We start from the raw sequence: 12709 nt of genomic DNA on the forward strand, positions 1-12709 counted from the left end.
AACCTGGATGATTCATGGGTTACCTGTGTCCTCTCCAGGGACAAACAATGCCATCTTCCTTCATGGCATTACACAGCACTGGGCTGTGAGCCCTGCATTCCCATCCAGAAGGTGGAGGTTGCATCCACCCTCTCTCCATCACTCCCAAGAGTGCTAAAGGACTCTTGATCCCTACAAATATCTCCCTGCTTCATTCTTTAAGGACCATATGATTGCTTTTTGTCCCCACTCTGCCTTCACCTTCACCACAAAACTTTTGAAGGGCAAGGTAATGGCTCTGTCTGTGCTGCAGGGTGGTTGGGTGTGATGGCACTCCCAACTGTTTAAACCCCAGATGGTCCTATGGATGATCCCTGGCAATGTAGAGAAATGCATTTTTAGCCTAAGAGAGGTCACCCCCGTGTCACCCAGTGCAGTTACAGTCAGTTCTTGCGGATGCTCAGGTTTGACAAAGGAAACATGCTGCACCTCCAACAGCACATGGCTTGGGCAGCACAGGAGCATGGAAACAAACTGCCCTTCTCTGGAAACCTCTCCCACTGGGACTCTGGAGAACGCCCAGGGTGGGGGGAAAGGTGAGGGCGGGCAGCAGGGAAGCTGCCATTGTGCAAAGCTGCACCTAAGCTGCCATTTGCACTGTTAGTCAGAGGGAGCAAAGGTCATTTGCCAGAGCACATATAAAGCATGAGAACCAGGAAAAGGACACGTGTCTGTGGGGAAAAGGACAGCTTGGAAAGTACGTATGGCATGGCTTTGCTTTGGTTGTGGTATGGAAACGGCTTGTGACTGAAGCGGTGGTGCTGGAGAATGGGAAGGGCTAGAAAAAAAGGTGAGGTTTTCCATCTGGGAAAATGCACCAGGGTTAATCACAGCTTAATGTGTGCTGCTGATGGCATCTGGACAGATGTGGGTAACAGAGGTGGAGGACAGCAGCTTTTGCACTGTGCTGCTCATTTGTGCACATATGCATGGGCCTATAGATGCTGCTTTTTGAGCTGTGCTGTGGGTGAAATGTGGCTGCATGCAGCTCGGGATCCTTTTGTCCCCATCAGTCATTCCAGCATGGTTGGTGATGCCATGGGGCTGTGAATTGTAGAATTGTGATACTTTTGGTGTGCTGAGCCTAGGCCATCTCTTGGGAAGCGAGTGTGTGGGGAAGGCTTTTCCAGGCCGCTGCCTGCTCCGCACTACAGCCTCCACCCACGTAGGGATGTGGGGTGCTCGTACCTGGGGAAGGGAACTCCCTGACTGGAGGGATCCTGCCCCTAAAACTCTTGCTGCTGCTGCTCCTGTGCACACTTCTCCCTGTGGTCCTGCCTGCTGCTGGACATCCCTGTCACTGCATGGGAGCCCCGTGCTGGGCTCACCGCTGCATAGCCTGCCCATGGTCTGTCTCCTCCCCTGCCCCTCATGGCTCTTGCTTCTTAAATCGTCATGTGCCAAGGCTTCCTGAAGGGGCTGCTGTTTTGGCATGCCAGGAGGTGTTACACTGGCTGCAGAAGTGGGAGGAATTACCTGGGATCTCGTGGATGAACGAACAGGGACAGCTGGCCAAGGCAGGGCCAGGAGGTGTCCGGAGAGGGACTGTGGGTGCAGTGTCCCCTGCTGCACTCACAGGTGTCTCAGAGAGAGACAGCCCAGCCATGCTTCCACTGCATGCAGAAAACTGCAAAAAGTAGGGAGCAAACCATGTGGAGATTTTTATCAGCTTTCTTCCCTCTAACACCATAATTCAACAATCTTTTTTCCTCTTCCTGGGATTTCCAGGAGCATGGGCTGGCCCTACAGCAACAGTGTCTGACAACTGGGATGTATCTGTAAATCCTGGGGAATCACCCCTTTGTCACCTCTTGGCATTAGTCAGTACAAATGCAGTGCCACAGCCGGTGCTGCTCTGATGTGGGTAATGAACTCAATGGCATCTCTGAGTGCTGGGCACAGTAATTGTTCCACCCCATTTCTTGTGTTGTGTAGTACTCAACTTTGTGTAAATATGCAATTCTGGTGTGAAAACGATCCTCCTTGGAGTGCTTAACAAAGTGGTGCAGAACTCGGGCACAGGGCAGGGAGTGTGTCTGCATGGGACTTCTCCTGTGGGAGCATCCTCTATTTTTTTCTTTTAATTAAAGCTCCAGAAACGAAAGTGAGAGTGGCAGAAGCTGGTGCTGTGTCTTGCAGAGCTGGCAGGGAGTGACAGAAGTGCAGGTGTTACTTTGGTCAGGTGATTTTGGGGATGGTGCTGTGGAGCAGGAGATTTCCTACTCTCAGAGGATGCAGCCCCTTGCTGAGGAAGGATGGGATGGAGAGGAATTCTGCAAGCCATGGTGATCCCACGGGAGTGAGGAAGAGGAGGGTGAGGTGCTGGCACAGATAAGCCAAGTGGAGGAGGGATAGGAACTGGTGACAGGGCTTAGGGTGATGGAAAGAGACAAGGAAAACCCACTGCCTTGAAGCACACTAAGAAGGCAAGTGAAGAAGGAAGGGAGAGGGGGAAGTAAATAGGCTGAGATTCTCGTAGAACAAAGCAAAGACTAAGGTGACTCCTGAGAGCTTGGGGAGGCTAGAACTGAGCGGTAGTAACTTAAGGAGACTGTGATCATAAACAAACAAAAACAAAATCAAAAACCAGTCCGTAATGCAGACAATTTTACACAGATGATTTTACTCATTTTACACAGACAACAATGAAAGATGACCTGGAGATGAGAAGACAGGTCTGAAGTGTTGGAGTACTGCAGTTCTGAAGCAGAAGGACCTCTGTTTTCACAGAGGCATTTTACTTGCATAGGCAAGGGATGATGTGCTACTGCCTTTGGTGGGAGACTGGTTTTGGGGAGGGCTTTGCTTCAGTGGGTAGCAGTAGCTTCTGGCAGAACTGTGCCCCCCACTTTATGGTGAGGGTGACATTACTCTGGAAGTGGCAGAGAGAAATTCTTACTTTGAATGCAATTGCCAGAGCAAGATGCCCACTTCAGAAACACCTGCAGCATGTTCCTCTGATGGCTTTTCTTTCCAGACCACAAACTACCTGGAAGGACCTGACCCCGTGCTGGCAATGGCCTCTCAAGCTGTGATTACGGTCCAACCCCAGTTCTCAGTTGCCCGACAGCCAGGGCAGTGGCAGACAGGGCTGCTGGACTGCTGCTCTGACTGCGGCGTGTGTGAGTACATACCTACCCCTCATTCCTGCCAATGCCCATGATGTATTCCTGATGTTTTACCCTGCTCCTCCTGCAGCATTATCCCTGATGCAAAACCCACTCCCATGCGTACTGGAGGCAGAGTGGCTTTTGTCTGATGCCAAGAGCCACAGCTCCCAGCTGGCTTTTCCCCTTTTCATCTGTCTTGCCACGCCTCAGCCAAGCCCACATCTCACTGTCCCACAGGTCTTTGTGGGACGTTCTGCTTCTTCTGCTTGAGCTGCCAAGTGGCCGGGGACATGAATGAGTGCTGCCTGTGTGGCTCCAGCGTGGCCATGAGGACCCTGTACCGCACCAAATACAACATCCCGGTCAGTGACCAGCTTGTGGCCTGTCCCAACAGCAGCAACAGCTGTGGCATGGGTGCTGGGGGCTCAGGGAAGGAGAAAGGGGTGCCCAAGGGGAAGGGCAGAGGCAGGGAGTTGCATGGGCATCCCAGCAGGCCAGGAGTCAGGGACACATCTGCCTCACCACTGTGAGCTGGAGGTAATCCCAGCACACATCACTTCATCCCAGTCCTTGCTGGGTATGAGCAGCAGGGTGCTGCAGGGCCAGGGTGAGCTGCTGTGGGGTGCTGACTATATAAAATAGAAAGGCTGAAAGGCTTAATGTTTGGCATGGGAAGGGGTTGTTCATGCAATATCCCTTGCTCCACAGGGCTCCATCCTGGGAGACTTTTGCTCCATGTGGTGGTGCAGCCCGTGTGCGCTCTGCCAGCTGAAGAGAGACATCAAACAGAGGAGGGAGATGGGCATATTCTGGTAAGCTGTGGGTGCTGTGCTGCTTTGTCTGACTGCTGCACAGCACACAGTGGATTCCCAGGGTCTCCCTTTCCTCTGACAACTCACTCCAGACACAGGGTTGCTGCAGTGCCAGAGCAGTAATGGCTGAGGAGAGGGTGACCCTGCTCTCCTGTCCCGTTGCAGATGCTGCCATCTTCAGTGCACCCTGTGGAGCCACTGCAGACAGGAGCTGCTGCTGCCCTGGATTGTCTCCCTGAGGATCAGGCCTTTCAATATTGTTTTCACAAGTTCTAGACACTAGTAACTATAAACATAGGTGTTTATACATTCCATTAAAGATAGGTCTTTTGATGGATGTCTCTCACGGCCAGTGCGGTAGGGAAGGTGTTAACCTGACTATCCAATCTGTGGTCATGGTCAAAAACCTACAAATACTGAAAGAACAAATAAACGTTTCTTCTTCTTTCACCACACCTCGAGCTGCGTCCACGTGAATCATTTTGTGTCCAACAGTGACATTGGGTGTTGGGACATGCACCATGAGGAGTTTGCCTTTGCTGTGCTCTATCCCTTCTTCCCAGAGTAAAGCCAGCAATAAAAACACTGCCTGTCTTCCTGCCTGTGTGTTGTTATTTACATCTCTCTGTCTTTCTGCCTCATCAGAATCAGTACTCCACTCTCCTAGGCTGTGTGGCCAGAGGCATGATGAGGTTGTCAGGCAAAGGAAGCTTTCTCTTGCACACCTGCACTGGAATGTGGTCAAAATTCAGTGAGGAGAGGATAAAAAAAAAGAGCCAAATCTGTTATGGGAACAAATTCTCTGTGGACATCACCAATGTGCAGAGCTGGTGACAGCATTGCCCACTGCTCACAGAGGCCCAAGAGCACTGAACCCATCCCCATTGACGTATGGGCTGTCCCCAGCACCAAGACACAAGTGGGGAGGGATGGTGATGCTGTGGGATTCCTAGTCATTCTGCTTTCCCCACATAAACATTGTCAAGAGACCGTCAGATGGGAGCAGCTTCTCTGTAGCTCCGACCCCTGCAGCTTGTGGGTGTTGGGTGTAATATGCTGTGGTGGAAGAGCTGGGATGTGGGGGTGTAAGGCTTTATCCTGCCATGGCAACCAAGAGGCAGGTCTGGGACTAGAGTTGCTCTGGCTCAGATTGGTTTAAGGTTTATTGCTTTGAGCAGAAAAAGGTGGGGTTTTGTCCAGAGCAGGCTGCAGGGGGTTCGGAGGAGGCTCGTCATGTCTGTCTTAATGGGACACTTGTGGTTGGGTTCTTTTCTTCATTGGACTGAGATTGATGAGAGAGGCAGTTTTCTCTTGCTTGGACTTGGTTGTTTATTCTTCTCTTATCAGCATTACATGTATACAAGGTACAAGGAGCTAAGTGCACTAAGATAGAAAGGCGCAAAAATGCTAACAAAGATCTTCTTCAAGGTGTTTTATATGTCTATTTACTCAATTAACAAATGTCAAGTAAATTGTTTTTCTTAGTGACCTAATGACCCAACACCTGTGTGCTGCACTGTGGCATTTTTTATCTAATCACCTACTACTACCCAAAAACCTCTAGAAGAAGAAGATGAAGAAGAAAGAAGAAGGAAAAGACACCTTAAATCTTCCATCTTGTCTTCTGTTCTCTCAACTAGTTTAAACTCCAAACTTTAACTTTTTCACCCAGTGACTTAAGAAATTCTCTAATTTACACACTCACACTCTTAGTTTTTGTATTTAACTTTAACAGTTGTATTCACGGTGCTATATGAAATTGAGTGTTTTCTTGGATGTCAGAGCCAGGTACCAGAGATAAGGGCACACACTTTGTGCCTCTGACTCTAACGGTGTCTATGCGTCTGTGCTGGCACCTGCAGGTCAGGACGGGGATTTATTCGAAATACCTTTGCCACTCGCCTGTTTTCACCATCACAGCTCCTGCTGCAGCTGCCCCCGGTGTGAAGGGGCGAGGCTGTGCGGCTGCTGACTGCGTGTCCGTGTGTGTTGACACACACAAACACGTGCGCAGAGAAGCAGGAGAGAGCGGCTGTACCGGGGTGTCAGCCAGAGCCGGGAGCTGGCAGAGTGCCTGCGGTGGGGACAGGTGTCATGGGTTGCCACAGGCATGCTGTCTCACCTCTGCTCCCTCCCGGCTGCCGGTCCTAAATCCCTGCCACGTGCATCCTGCCAGCCACAGAGCAGGGCTGGGGGCTGGGGCTGGGCCCCAGCAGAGAGCCTGGCTGGAGGTGGCCAGTTCAGCAACAGCCCTGCTGCAGGAGCTCATGGCTGTACTGAAACCTCCCAAGGTCAAGGGCTTCAAAGCCACACAGCCAGGAGTGCTGAGGTCCCCTCTTTCCAGGGACAAGTGAGCCCTGTTCCCCCAGCACAGGGCTCCTGCAGCCCCCCTGCCCCCATCCCTCCTCCCACAGTGATGGTTGTTTTGGGCTTCCCTGACAGTCATTCCTGCTTGGCACCCTTCTACGCCCAACCTTGATCACAGAGTCTCCTCCCCAGCTCTCTTTCTCCTCCAGTGCATGCAGGGGTTGGTCCATTAGGACCAGGGACCAAAGCCATGAACCTCCATAGGGAACCCGAAGCAACCAGGAGGCTGCTAAGCAGACGCAAGGACACAGAAATTTTGTTTCTGTGAATTTATTAGAACTACAAATGACCGCTACTAAAGCAAGTATGTACTTAAGATCTCTTACCTGTAGGCACACCTGTATGCATTATTTGAGGTACTACCAGCAGGACCCTTGCCAAATGCTGCCAGTAGCGGGCAGGAAGGAGAAGCCTCTTGTCGTAGGTGATCCGCATGGCAAAGTCGTACAAAGCCGAAGTTGCACTCGCCCGTACCCCTGAGTGGGTTGGCAGCTTGCTCCCGGTGTTCCACCATCCCGGTGCACACAAGAAGGCGTGCCAAGCTTGGTTTTTCAGCAGGGATCCCGTTTCTCCCATGAGATCCCTGCAGGCTGCTCCAGCGCCGTGTGCCAGGACTCCGCACTTCTTCATCTGTCCTGCTCCAGGAGCACCGGAATTCTCGGGCTGAGCACCATTGGGATGGCACCCATGTCCCAGGGATATCAGGGGACACGGACCTGCCCACAGCACCCCAGGAGAGGCACCTCGGTATCAACAATTGCCGCTCGGAGTCAGCCCTGGGCTGGCAGCAGTCCCGCGGCTGCTTACGGCAGGAACAGGAATATTTTCCTGATCCTGAGGCGTTTCTGTTAGTAATGTTAAACCTTCCTTTCCTGCACGAGGGATCCTGCATTGTGCTTCTCCACCTCCCCTCAGGCCTCTGCCAGCTTGCTGGGGCCAGGATCGTTGTGGTTTCCCTGTGATTCCTCCCTCGAGGCCGGGCTGGTTGCGGTGATTGCTTTCCTTGCTGGTGCTGAGACAGATCCGCCTGGACACCGCTTTGCCCTTGTGTCCTCACGGGGCTTTGTTTGCACAGGCCGTGCTGTGGAGGGGCAGCAAGGACCCGGGAGCAGCCAGCCACAAGCCTGGGGGAGGGACACCAGTGCCCATGTCATCCAAGGAGTGTCAGGGGACACAGGAGCTGCCGGCGATGCTTGGTGAGTGCCCGCAGTGACAATCGAACAGCCCCATCCCCAGCAGAGCTAAGGGGATGCTTGCTGCTGGCCAGGGTGGGAGAAGCCCAGCATAACCAGGAAAGCCTCACTGTGGATGATAAGCACTCGCTGGGTTGGTTCTGTTCCTGCTGCCTCTCTTGGCACTGTATGAACATGGGTGGGGGCAAACAGTGCCAGCTTGGGGGTCAGCGCCATGTGGGGAGCTGTCACAGCCCTCCAGACCAAAGCCTCCCCCAGCAGGTTTGTGCCTCACGTTTAGGGGGCTGGGAGCTTGGAAGGGAGTTCAGGAAAGTTGAACCAAGAGTTGTTGGGGTCTGGCCCAGCCTGCACCCCTTTGCCAGCAGTTCTGTGTAGTGCTGGGGCCAGCCCAGTGTTTGTGGGTACAGCTCCTGTGCACACAGTGAGGATGAAATGCACCCTGCTTCACAGAGGGGTTTGAGCAAATGCCCTTCCCAGACTGGGAAAGATGCGACTCTTCTGGACAGGGAGAGGAACAGGCATTTCCTGAGGGTCTCTGGGGTATGCTCCCAGAAGTTCTGACTGACTGGTGTCTCTCCTTTTTTAGGTACAGAGGAGGCTCCACTGCCTTGTGCTGCCACCTCACCTTCAGCCACAGCTCGTGGGCCCCTCAGAGCAGGGCTGCCCAAAAGAGCCAGACTCAGCCTCATCTCACTTCTGCTGTCAGGAATGGGACTGAGAGAGATGCTCCACATGGTGAGGAGCATGTGACATGTATTTAATTCTCAAGGGAAGAGGCCAGGCTCCTTGCTGGTTAGACCTCCCTGTAGGGGACAACACATGTGCCTCCTGGGTGACAGACACCCTGCCTCCAGGTGATAGACACCCCAGATACTTTGGATTAGAGATGCTCCTGGTTCTCACAGCTCTGACTCATGAATGCTCCAGCTGCTTACAGCTCAAGGTATTTGATACTGTAAGTGATTTCAACTCCTGCATCTCCCAGCTCCAGCTCACGGTTCTGGCTGCTCTGCTGTTGAGGTACAAAGATGCTCTTGCCAGCAGACCTCCTCCCCTAGTTACACCCTGGGTTAGGGACACTTGGGTTTCTCTTGAGTCTCAGGTCATTCCAGCTCCTGGACGTGGTATGCTAATTACAGGCAGTAGATGTTCCACCTCAGGTTATTTGGAGCCCTGAGCTATTTTGGCTCCAGCACACATCAGAGAAGAGATGCTCCTACTGCTTCCAGAGGCAGAAATTAAGTCTGGGGGGTGTTTGCAAACAGTCTGAAGGGCACCCAGAAATGGGAGCCAGCCTGTCTCACAAAACACATTGTTAAGGTTGGAAAGGCCTCCAAGACTGAATCCTATTATCAACCTAACACTACCATGTTCATCACTAAACCACATCCCCAAGTGTCACATCTGCACATTTTGTTAACACTTTCAGGGTTGGTGATTCCACCACTTTCCTGGGCACCCCTGTTCTGATGCCTAACCACCCTTTCCATGAAGAAATTTCTCCTAATATCCAATCTAAAGCTCCCCTGGCACAACTTGAGGGGTTCATTTCCATTCATTTCTTCTAATCCTGTCACTTGTTTATCTGGGAGAAGAGATTGATCTCTTCTTACCTCTCTGCAAACTCCATCCAGGTAGTTGTAGAGAGCAATAAGGTCTCTCCTGAGTCTCCTTTTATTGCCAGGCTAAGCATCCCCAGCTCTGCACTGATCCCACAGGGATGTGAGATGATGCTGAGAGGCATGACCCTGAGTACCAGATTAAAGACTCTCTTAAGCTCTTCTCTCTTCAAGGCTAATGCAGTGTGAGTGTTGATGTAGTGAATTGTGGTAAAAGCACAACTAATGCAAGCCCCTCCTGAAACAGCCTTCCTGCTTTTCCAGGGTGGTTCTCTAGGTTTCCAAGAAGCTCTTTTGCTGTTCCTTCATTTTTGGTGCAGAGCAGTGGTGGTGCTGCCTGCATGAAGTACAGGGAAGTAAACCGGACCACCAAGTTTCACATCCCACACTGTTACTAATGGTCAAACTCGATACTATTTCATTTCTTCCCGCAGGCCTGACCCCTAAGCAGCTTTGTGTTTCAGGAACCTGTGCAGTGTGAGCTGGGGGAGCTGAGAGTCAGTCACTAGAGGGCACCAGGGAAGCAGGATGCTGAGAGTCCACTTGCTTCTCTGCTTCACAGTTCTGCACATGAAGGAGGAACAGCTCTTCAGCAATGCCCTGCTGCTGCTGTTCGTCCACAGTTAATTCCCCCATTTCTGCTCTGGCACAAGATCACAGCAATTTAGTAGTGAGAAGGAAACACTTTGGTAGCTGGTACATGGCTGGAGCAACCATGAATGGATGTGAAAACATGGAAAGATGTTAGAAGAATCTGGTATTAGCAGCTTAAGGGGCTATTGTGTTCACTGAGAGGAAACAGAGCTCTTAGATATATCCTAGGCATGTTAACTCAAGTAAGCCAGGTTTTGGCCTGCAAAGCAAGGTAGAGTCAAAACACCTGTAAGACAAAGCAGGGTTGTGAAGGATTATAGCTCTAAGCATAAATTCAGGAGGCTAGAATACATCAGAGAAATGCAACTTAGTCTGAGCAGCCAGGAACCTGCTAGGAAACCTCCCACTCAAGTAAAATATGTAATGTTAACAGCATGGTGATCTAATCTGGTACTTTTCTGGGGCACAGTTGAAGTCATTGGTTATGGGAATATTAAGCCATACAAGGGAAAGGCCCATCATGTTATTTCCAGGGCTAATGAGATGGACTAAATGATTCCTGAGAGGTTTGACACCAAGCTGGAAGTACTGCACAGTACCATGCCAGCTGCTCTGCAGCTCAAGAGTTCCTGGGGAGCATCATGTTGAAGAACATTAGACTCAATGTCTACATCCCTTCCCTGAGGATCATCACCTCGAGTCTTTCAATAGCAATTACTCATACAAAATGTGTTTTCTTCTTCTCCTTGTAATAAATTTTTATCATGTTTTTTAACATTGCCTCCCAGTGCTGAGGTGAAAGTGCAGAGCCTCATTCAACTCCAGACAAAGAAGGGGCACAGCCCAGGACCTCACCTTGACTGGTGTGACTGCTGGACAGATTTCACCTTTAATTTGGTTAATAGACAGATGGTGGTGACCTTCTGTCAGATTTAATATTTAAACAGCATATACAAGCTGCTTGTAAGGATTGTCTGATAAGGTGGTAGCTCACTTACAGTGTGTATAACAACTCATGGTTCATGTGCTGTGAATGGACCAAAGGTCAGCTGCATGCTGTGGGTGTGCCTCACATCTGACCAAGCACAAAACAGAAGTGTGAAATAATATTTAATCAGTTACTAACATTAAGTAATCCTGCGATACACCACCGGTTTGCCTAAAGACAGAGGAGGAAACATGAGCACTTTCCATGCATTCTTATCTGACAAATAAGTACCTGAGGCAGGCATGGTCCTGGAGACAGAAAAAAAAATTATTAGGGTATAATTCATTACTGAGTTTTGCACTCCTGAGGGCACAGGTTTCCAGCCCTGCAGCAGTACATCAACCTTGATCCCCTTGGGAGCCCTGCAGCAGCAAAGCCAATGAGATGCCAAAGTGTGCACTGTCTCTTCCTAATGGAATCTGTAATCTTATCTCTGAGGAATCATGTTCCTACAATGCATTTCTTTTATTACTGCTTTGAATGTGAATGGCTTTGTGCTATCTTTATACAGGACCACTGAACATCTCAGCAGCTATCCCAGCTGATAACACAATCCCTTCAGACTGTGTCTATACATGTCTCCCACACATTTCTAAGAGAAAAAAAATCCCAGTGGAATTAAGGTGCTCCTGGCCAGCTCCTGAAACTGCAGAAGAACAAACAGAATTCCTTTCACTCAGTGTTTCAAACTCTAATGCAAGCATCAGAAGGCTTGAAGGGTTATTGAAGGGCTTTCCTTCAATCTGCTCCATGCCTGAAGACAGGAACAACTGTGAATTGATGCATTCAGAAAGAAAAATCTCAAGGATACCTGTGCCTACAATTAAAAAAAATCCAATTCCTATTGTCTCTTAAAAGTAGAGCAAATATCTGCGCAAACAAAATAAGCACAGTTTTTAATCTCCTTTTGTTGTTGTTGGTCAGTTGGTTTAAGCCTGAGCAGCAGTCATGCTGAGAGCAACAGTCACCCCTCTCTGCATCCTGTGTAAGTGCTCTGGTTTTTCCTAACTCACAGAAGAATATTCTGAGTTGGAAGGAACCCAAGAAGGATCATAAAGCCCAACTCCTGCCCCAGCACAGACAGTCACAAGAACCACACCATATACCCAAGGATATTGCCCAAAATTTTCTTGAACCCTGTCAGGGTTGGAGCTGTGACCACTTCCCTGGGGAGCCTATTCCAGTGCCCAAACACTCTCTGGGTGAAGAAACTTTTTTCTAATATCCAGCCTAAACCTCCCCTGACACAACTTCAGGCCATTTCCTGGGGTCCTGTCACTGTCACCACAGAGAAGAGAGCAGTGCCTGGCCCTCCTCTTCCTCTCACAATGAAGCTAGAACTGCAATGAAGTCAGCCCTCAGTTTACTCTACTCCATGCTGAACAGACCAAGTGCCCCCAGCCACTCCTCAAGGAGTGGTATGGCAGCTCCTCAAGGCCCTTCACCATCTTAGTTGCCCTCCTTTGGATGCTCTCTGTAGTTTCACACTTTTTTATATTGTGGCACCCATAACTGCCCCCAGCACTCGAGGTGAGGCTGCCCCAGTGCAGAGCAGAGCAGGACAATCCCCTCCCTTGCCCACCTGGCGATGCTGTCCTTGATGCCCCCCAGGACAGGGTTGGCTCTCCTGGCTCCCAGGGCACTGCTGACTCACATTCAACTTTCCATACACCAGGACCCCCAGGTCCCTTTGCACAGTGCTACTCTCCAGCCTCTCATTCCACAGTCTGTCCCTACATCCAGGGTTGCCACATCCCAGGTGAAAAATACAGCACTTGTCTGTGTTTAAATTTCATGTGGTTGGTGATTTCCCAGCCCTCCAACTTGTCAAGGTCTCTTTGCAGAGCCTCTGCCTTCAGGGGAGTCAACAGCTCATCCCAGTGTAGTAATTTACTTAGTACACCTTTGAGTCCTGCATCCAAGCTGCCTGGGGATGGCCCAGATCTGATACCACAAATTATCTGCTGAGGTTCCCAGCCCTGGCTGC

At 50.5% G+C, this 12709-nt stretch overlaps 1 protein-coding gene and 1 long non-coding RNA gene across 4 annotated transcripts in view; one reads left to right on the forward strand and one right to left on the reverse strand.

The window, feature by feature from the left end:
• Positions 1 to 679: 679 nt before the first annotated feature.
• LOC111928872 (placenta-specific gene 8 protein-like) lies at positions 680 to 4416 on the forward strand. Of its 3 annotated transcripts, XM_023926341.2 has the most exons (5): positions 680 to 736; positions 3017 to 3161; positions 3387 to 3511; positions 3858 to 3961; positions 4127 to 4416. In XM_023926341.2, coding segments are annotated over exons 2-5 (336 nt in total). In that variant the 5' UTR covers positions 680 to 736; positions 3017 to 3055; the 3' UTR covers positions 4128 to 4416. The 3 variants fall into 3 exon arrangements, with proteins under 3 accessions (XP_023782109.1, XP_023782107.1, XP_023782108.1); XM_023926339.2 differs by lacking the exon at positions 4127 to 4416 and having other exon boundaries at positions 3858 to 3965; XM_023926340.2 differs by lacking the exons at positions 680 to 736; positions 4127 to 4416 and adding an exon at positions 743 to 829 and having other exon boundaries at positions 3858 to 3965.
• A 2166-nt stretch (positions 4417 to 6582) lies between these two features.
• LOC147653166 (uncharacterized) overlaps positions 6583 to 12709 on the reverse strand; it is a 29065-nt gene continuing 22938 nt past the window's right edge. The window contains exons 3-4 of the long non-coding RNA XR_015286939.1: positions 10861 to 10970; positions 6583 to 10020 (exon numbers count right to left, since the gene is read on the reverse strand). This is a non-coding gene — a long non-coding RNA (uncharacterized LOC147653166). The remainder of the gene's footprint in view (positions 10021 to 10860; positions 10971 to 12709) is intronic.

This window comes from Cyanistes caeruleus, chromosome 5 (assembly GCF_971803275.1).
Source record: "Cyanistes caeruleus chromosome 5, bCyaCae1.hap1.1, whole genome shotgun sequence".
NCBI classification, from domain to species: Eukaryota; Metazoa; Chordata; class Aves; order Passeriformes; family Paridae; genus Cyanistes; species Cyanistes caeruleus.

Coding starts and splice junctions, on each gene's coding strand:
- LOC111928872 (XM_023926339.2), top strand. CDS start 3,056: ATGGCCTCTCAAGCTGTGATTACGGTCCAACCCCAGTTCTCAGTTGCC. Junction 3,162..3,386: donor CTGCTCTGACTGCGGCGTGT/GTGAGTACATAC, acceptor ACTGTCCCACAG/GTCTTTGTGGGACGTTCTGC. Junction 3,512..3,857: donor GCACCAAATACAACATCCCG/GTCAGTGACCAG, acceptor CTTGCTCCACAG/GGCTCCATCCTGGGAGACTT.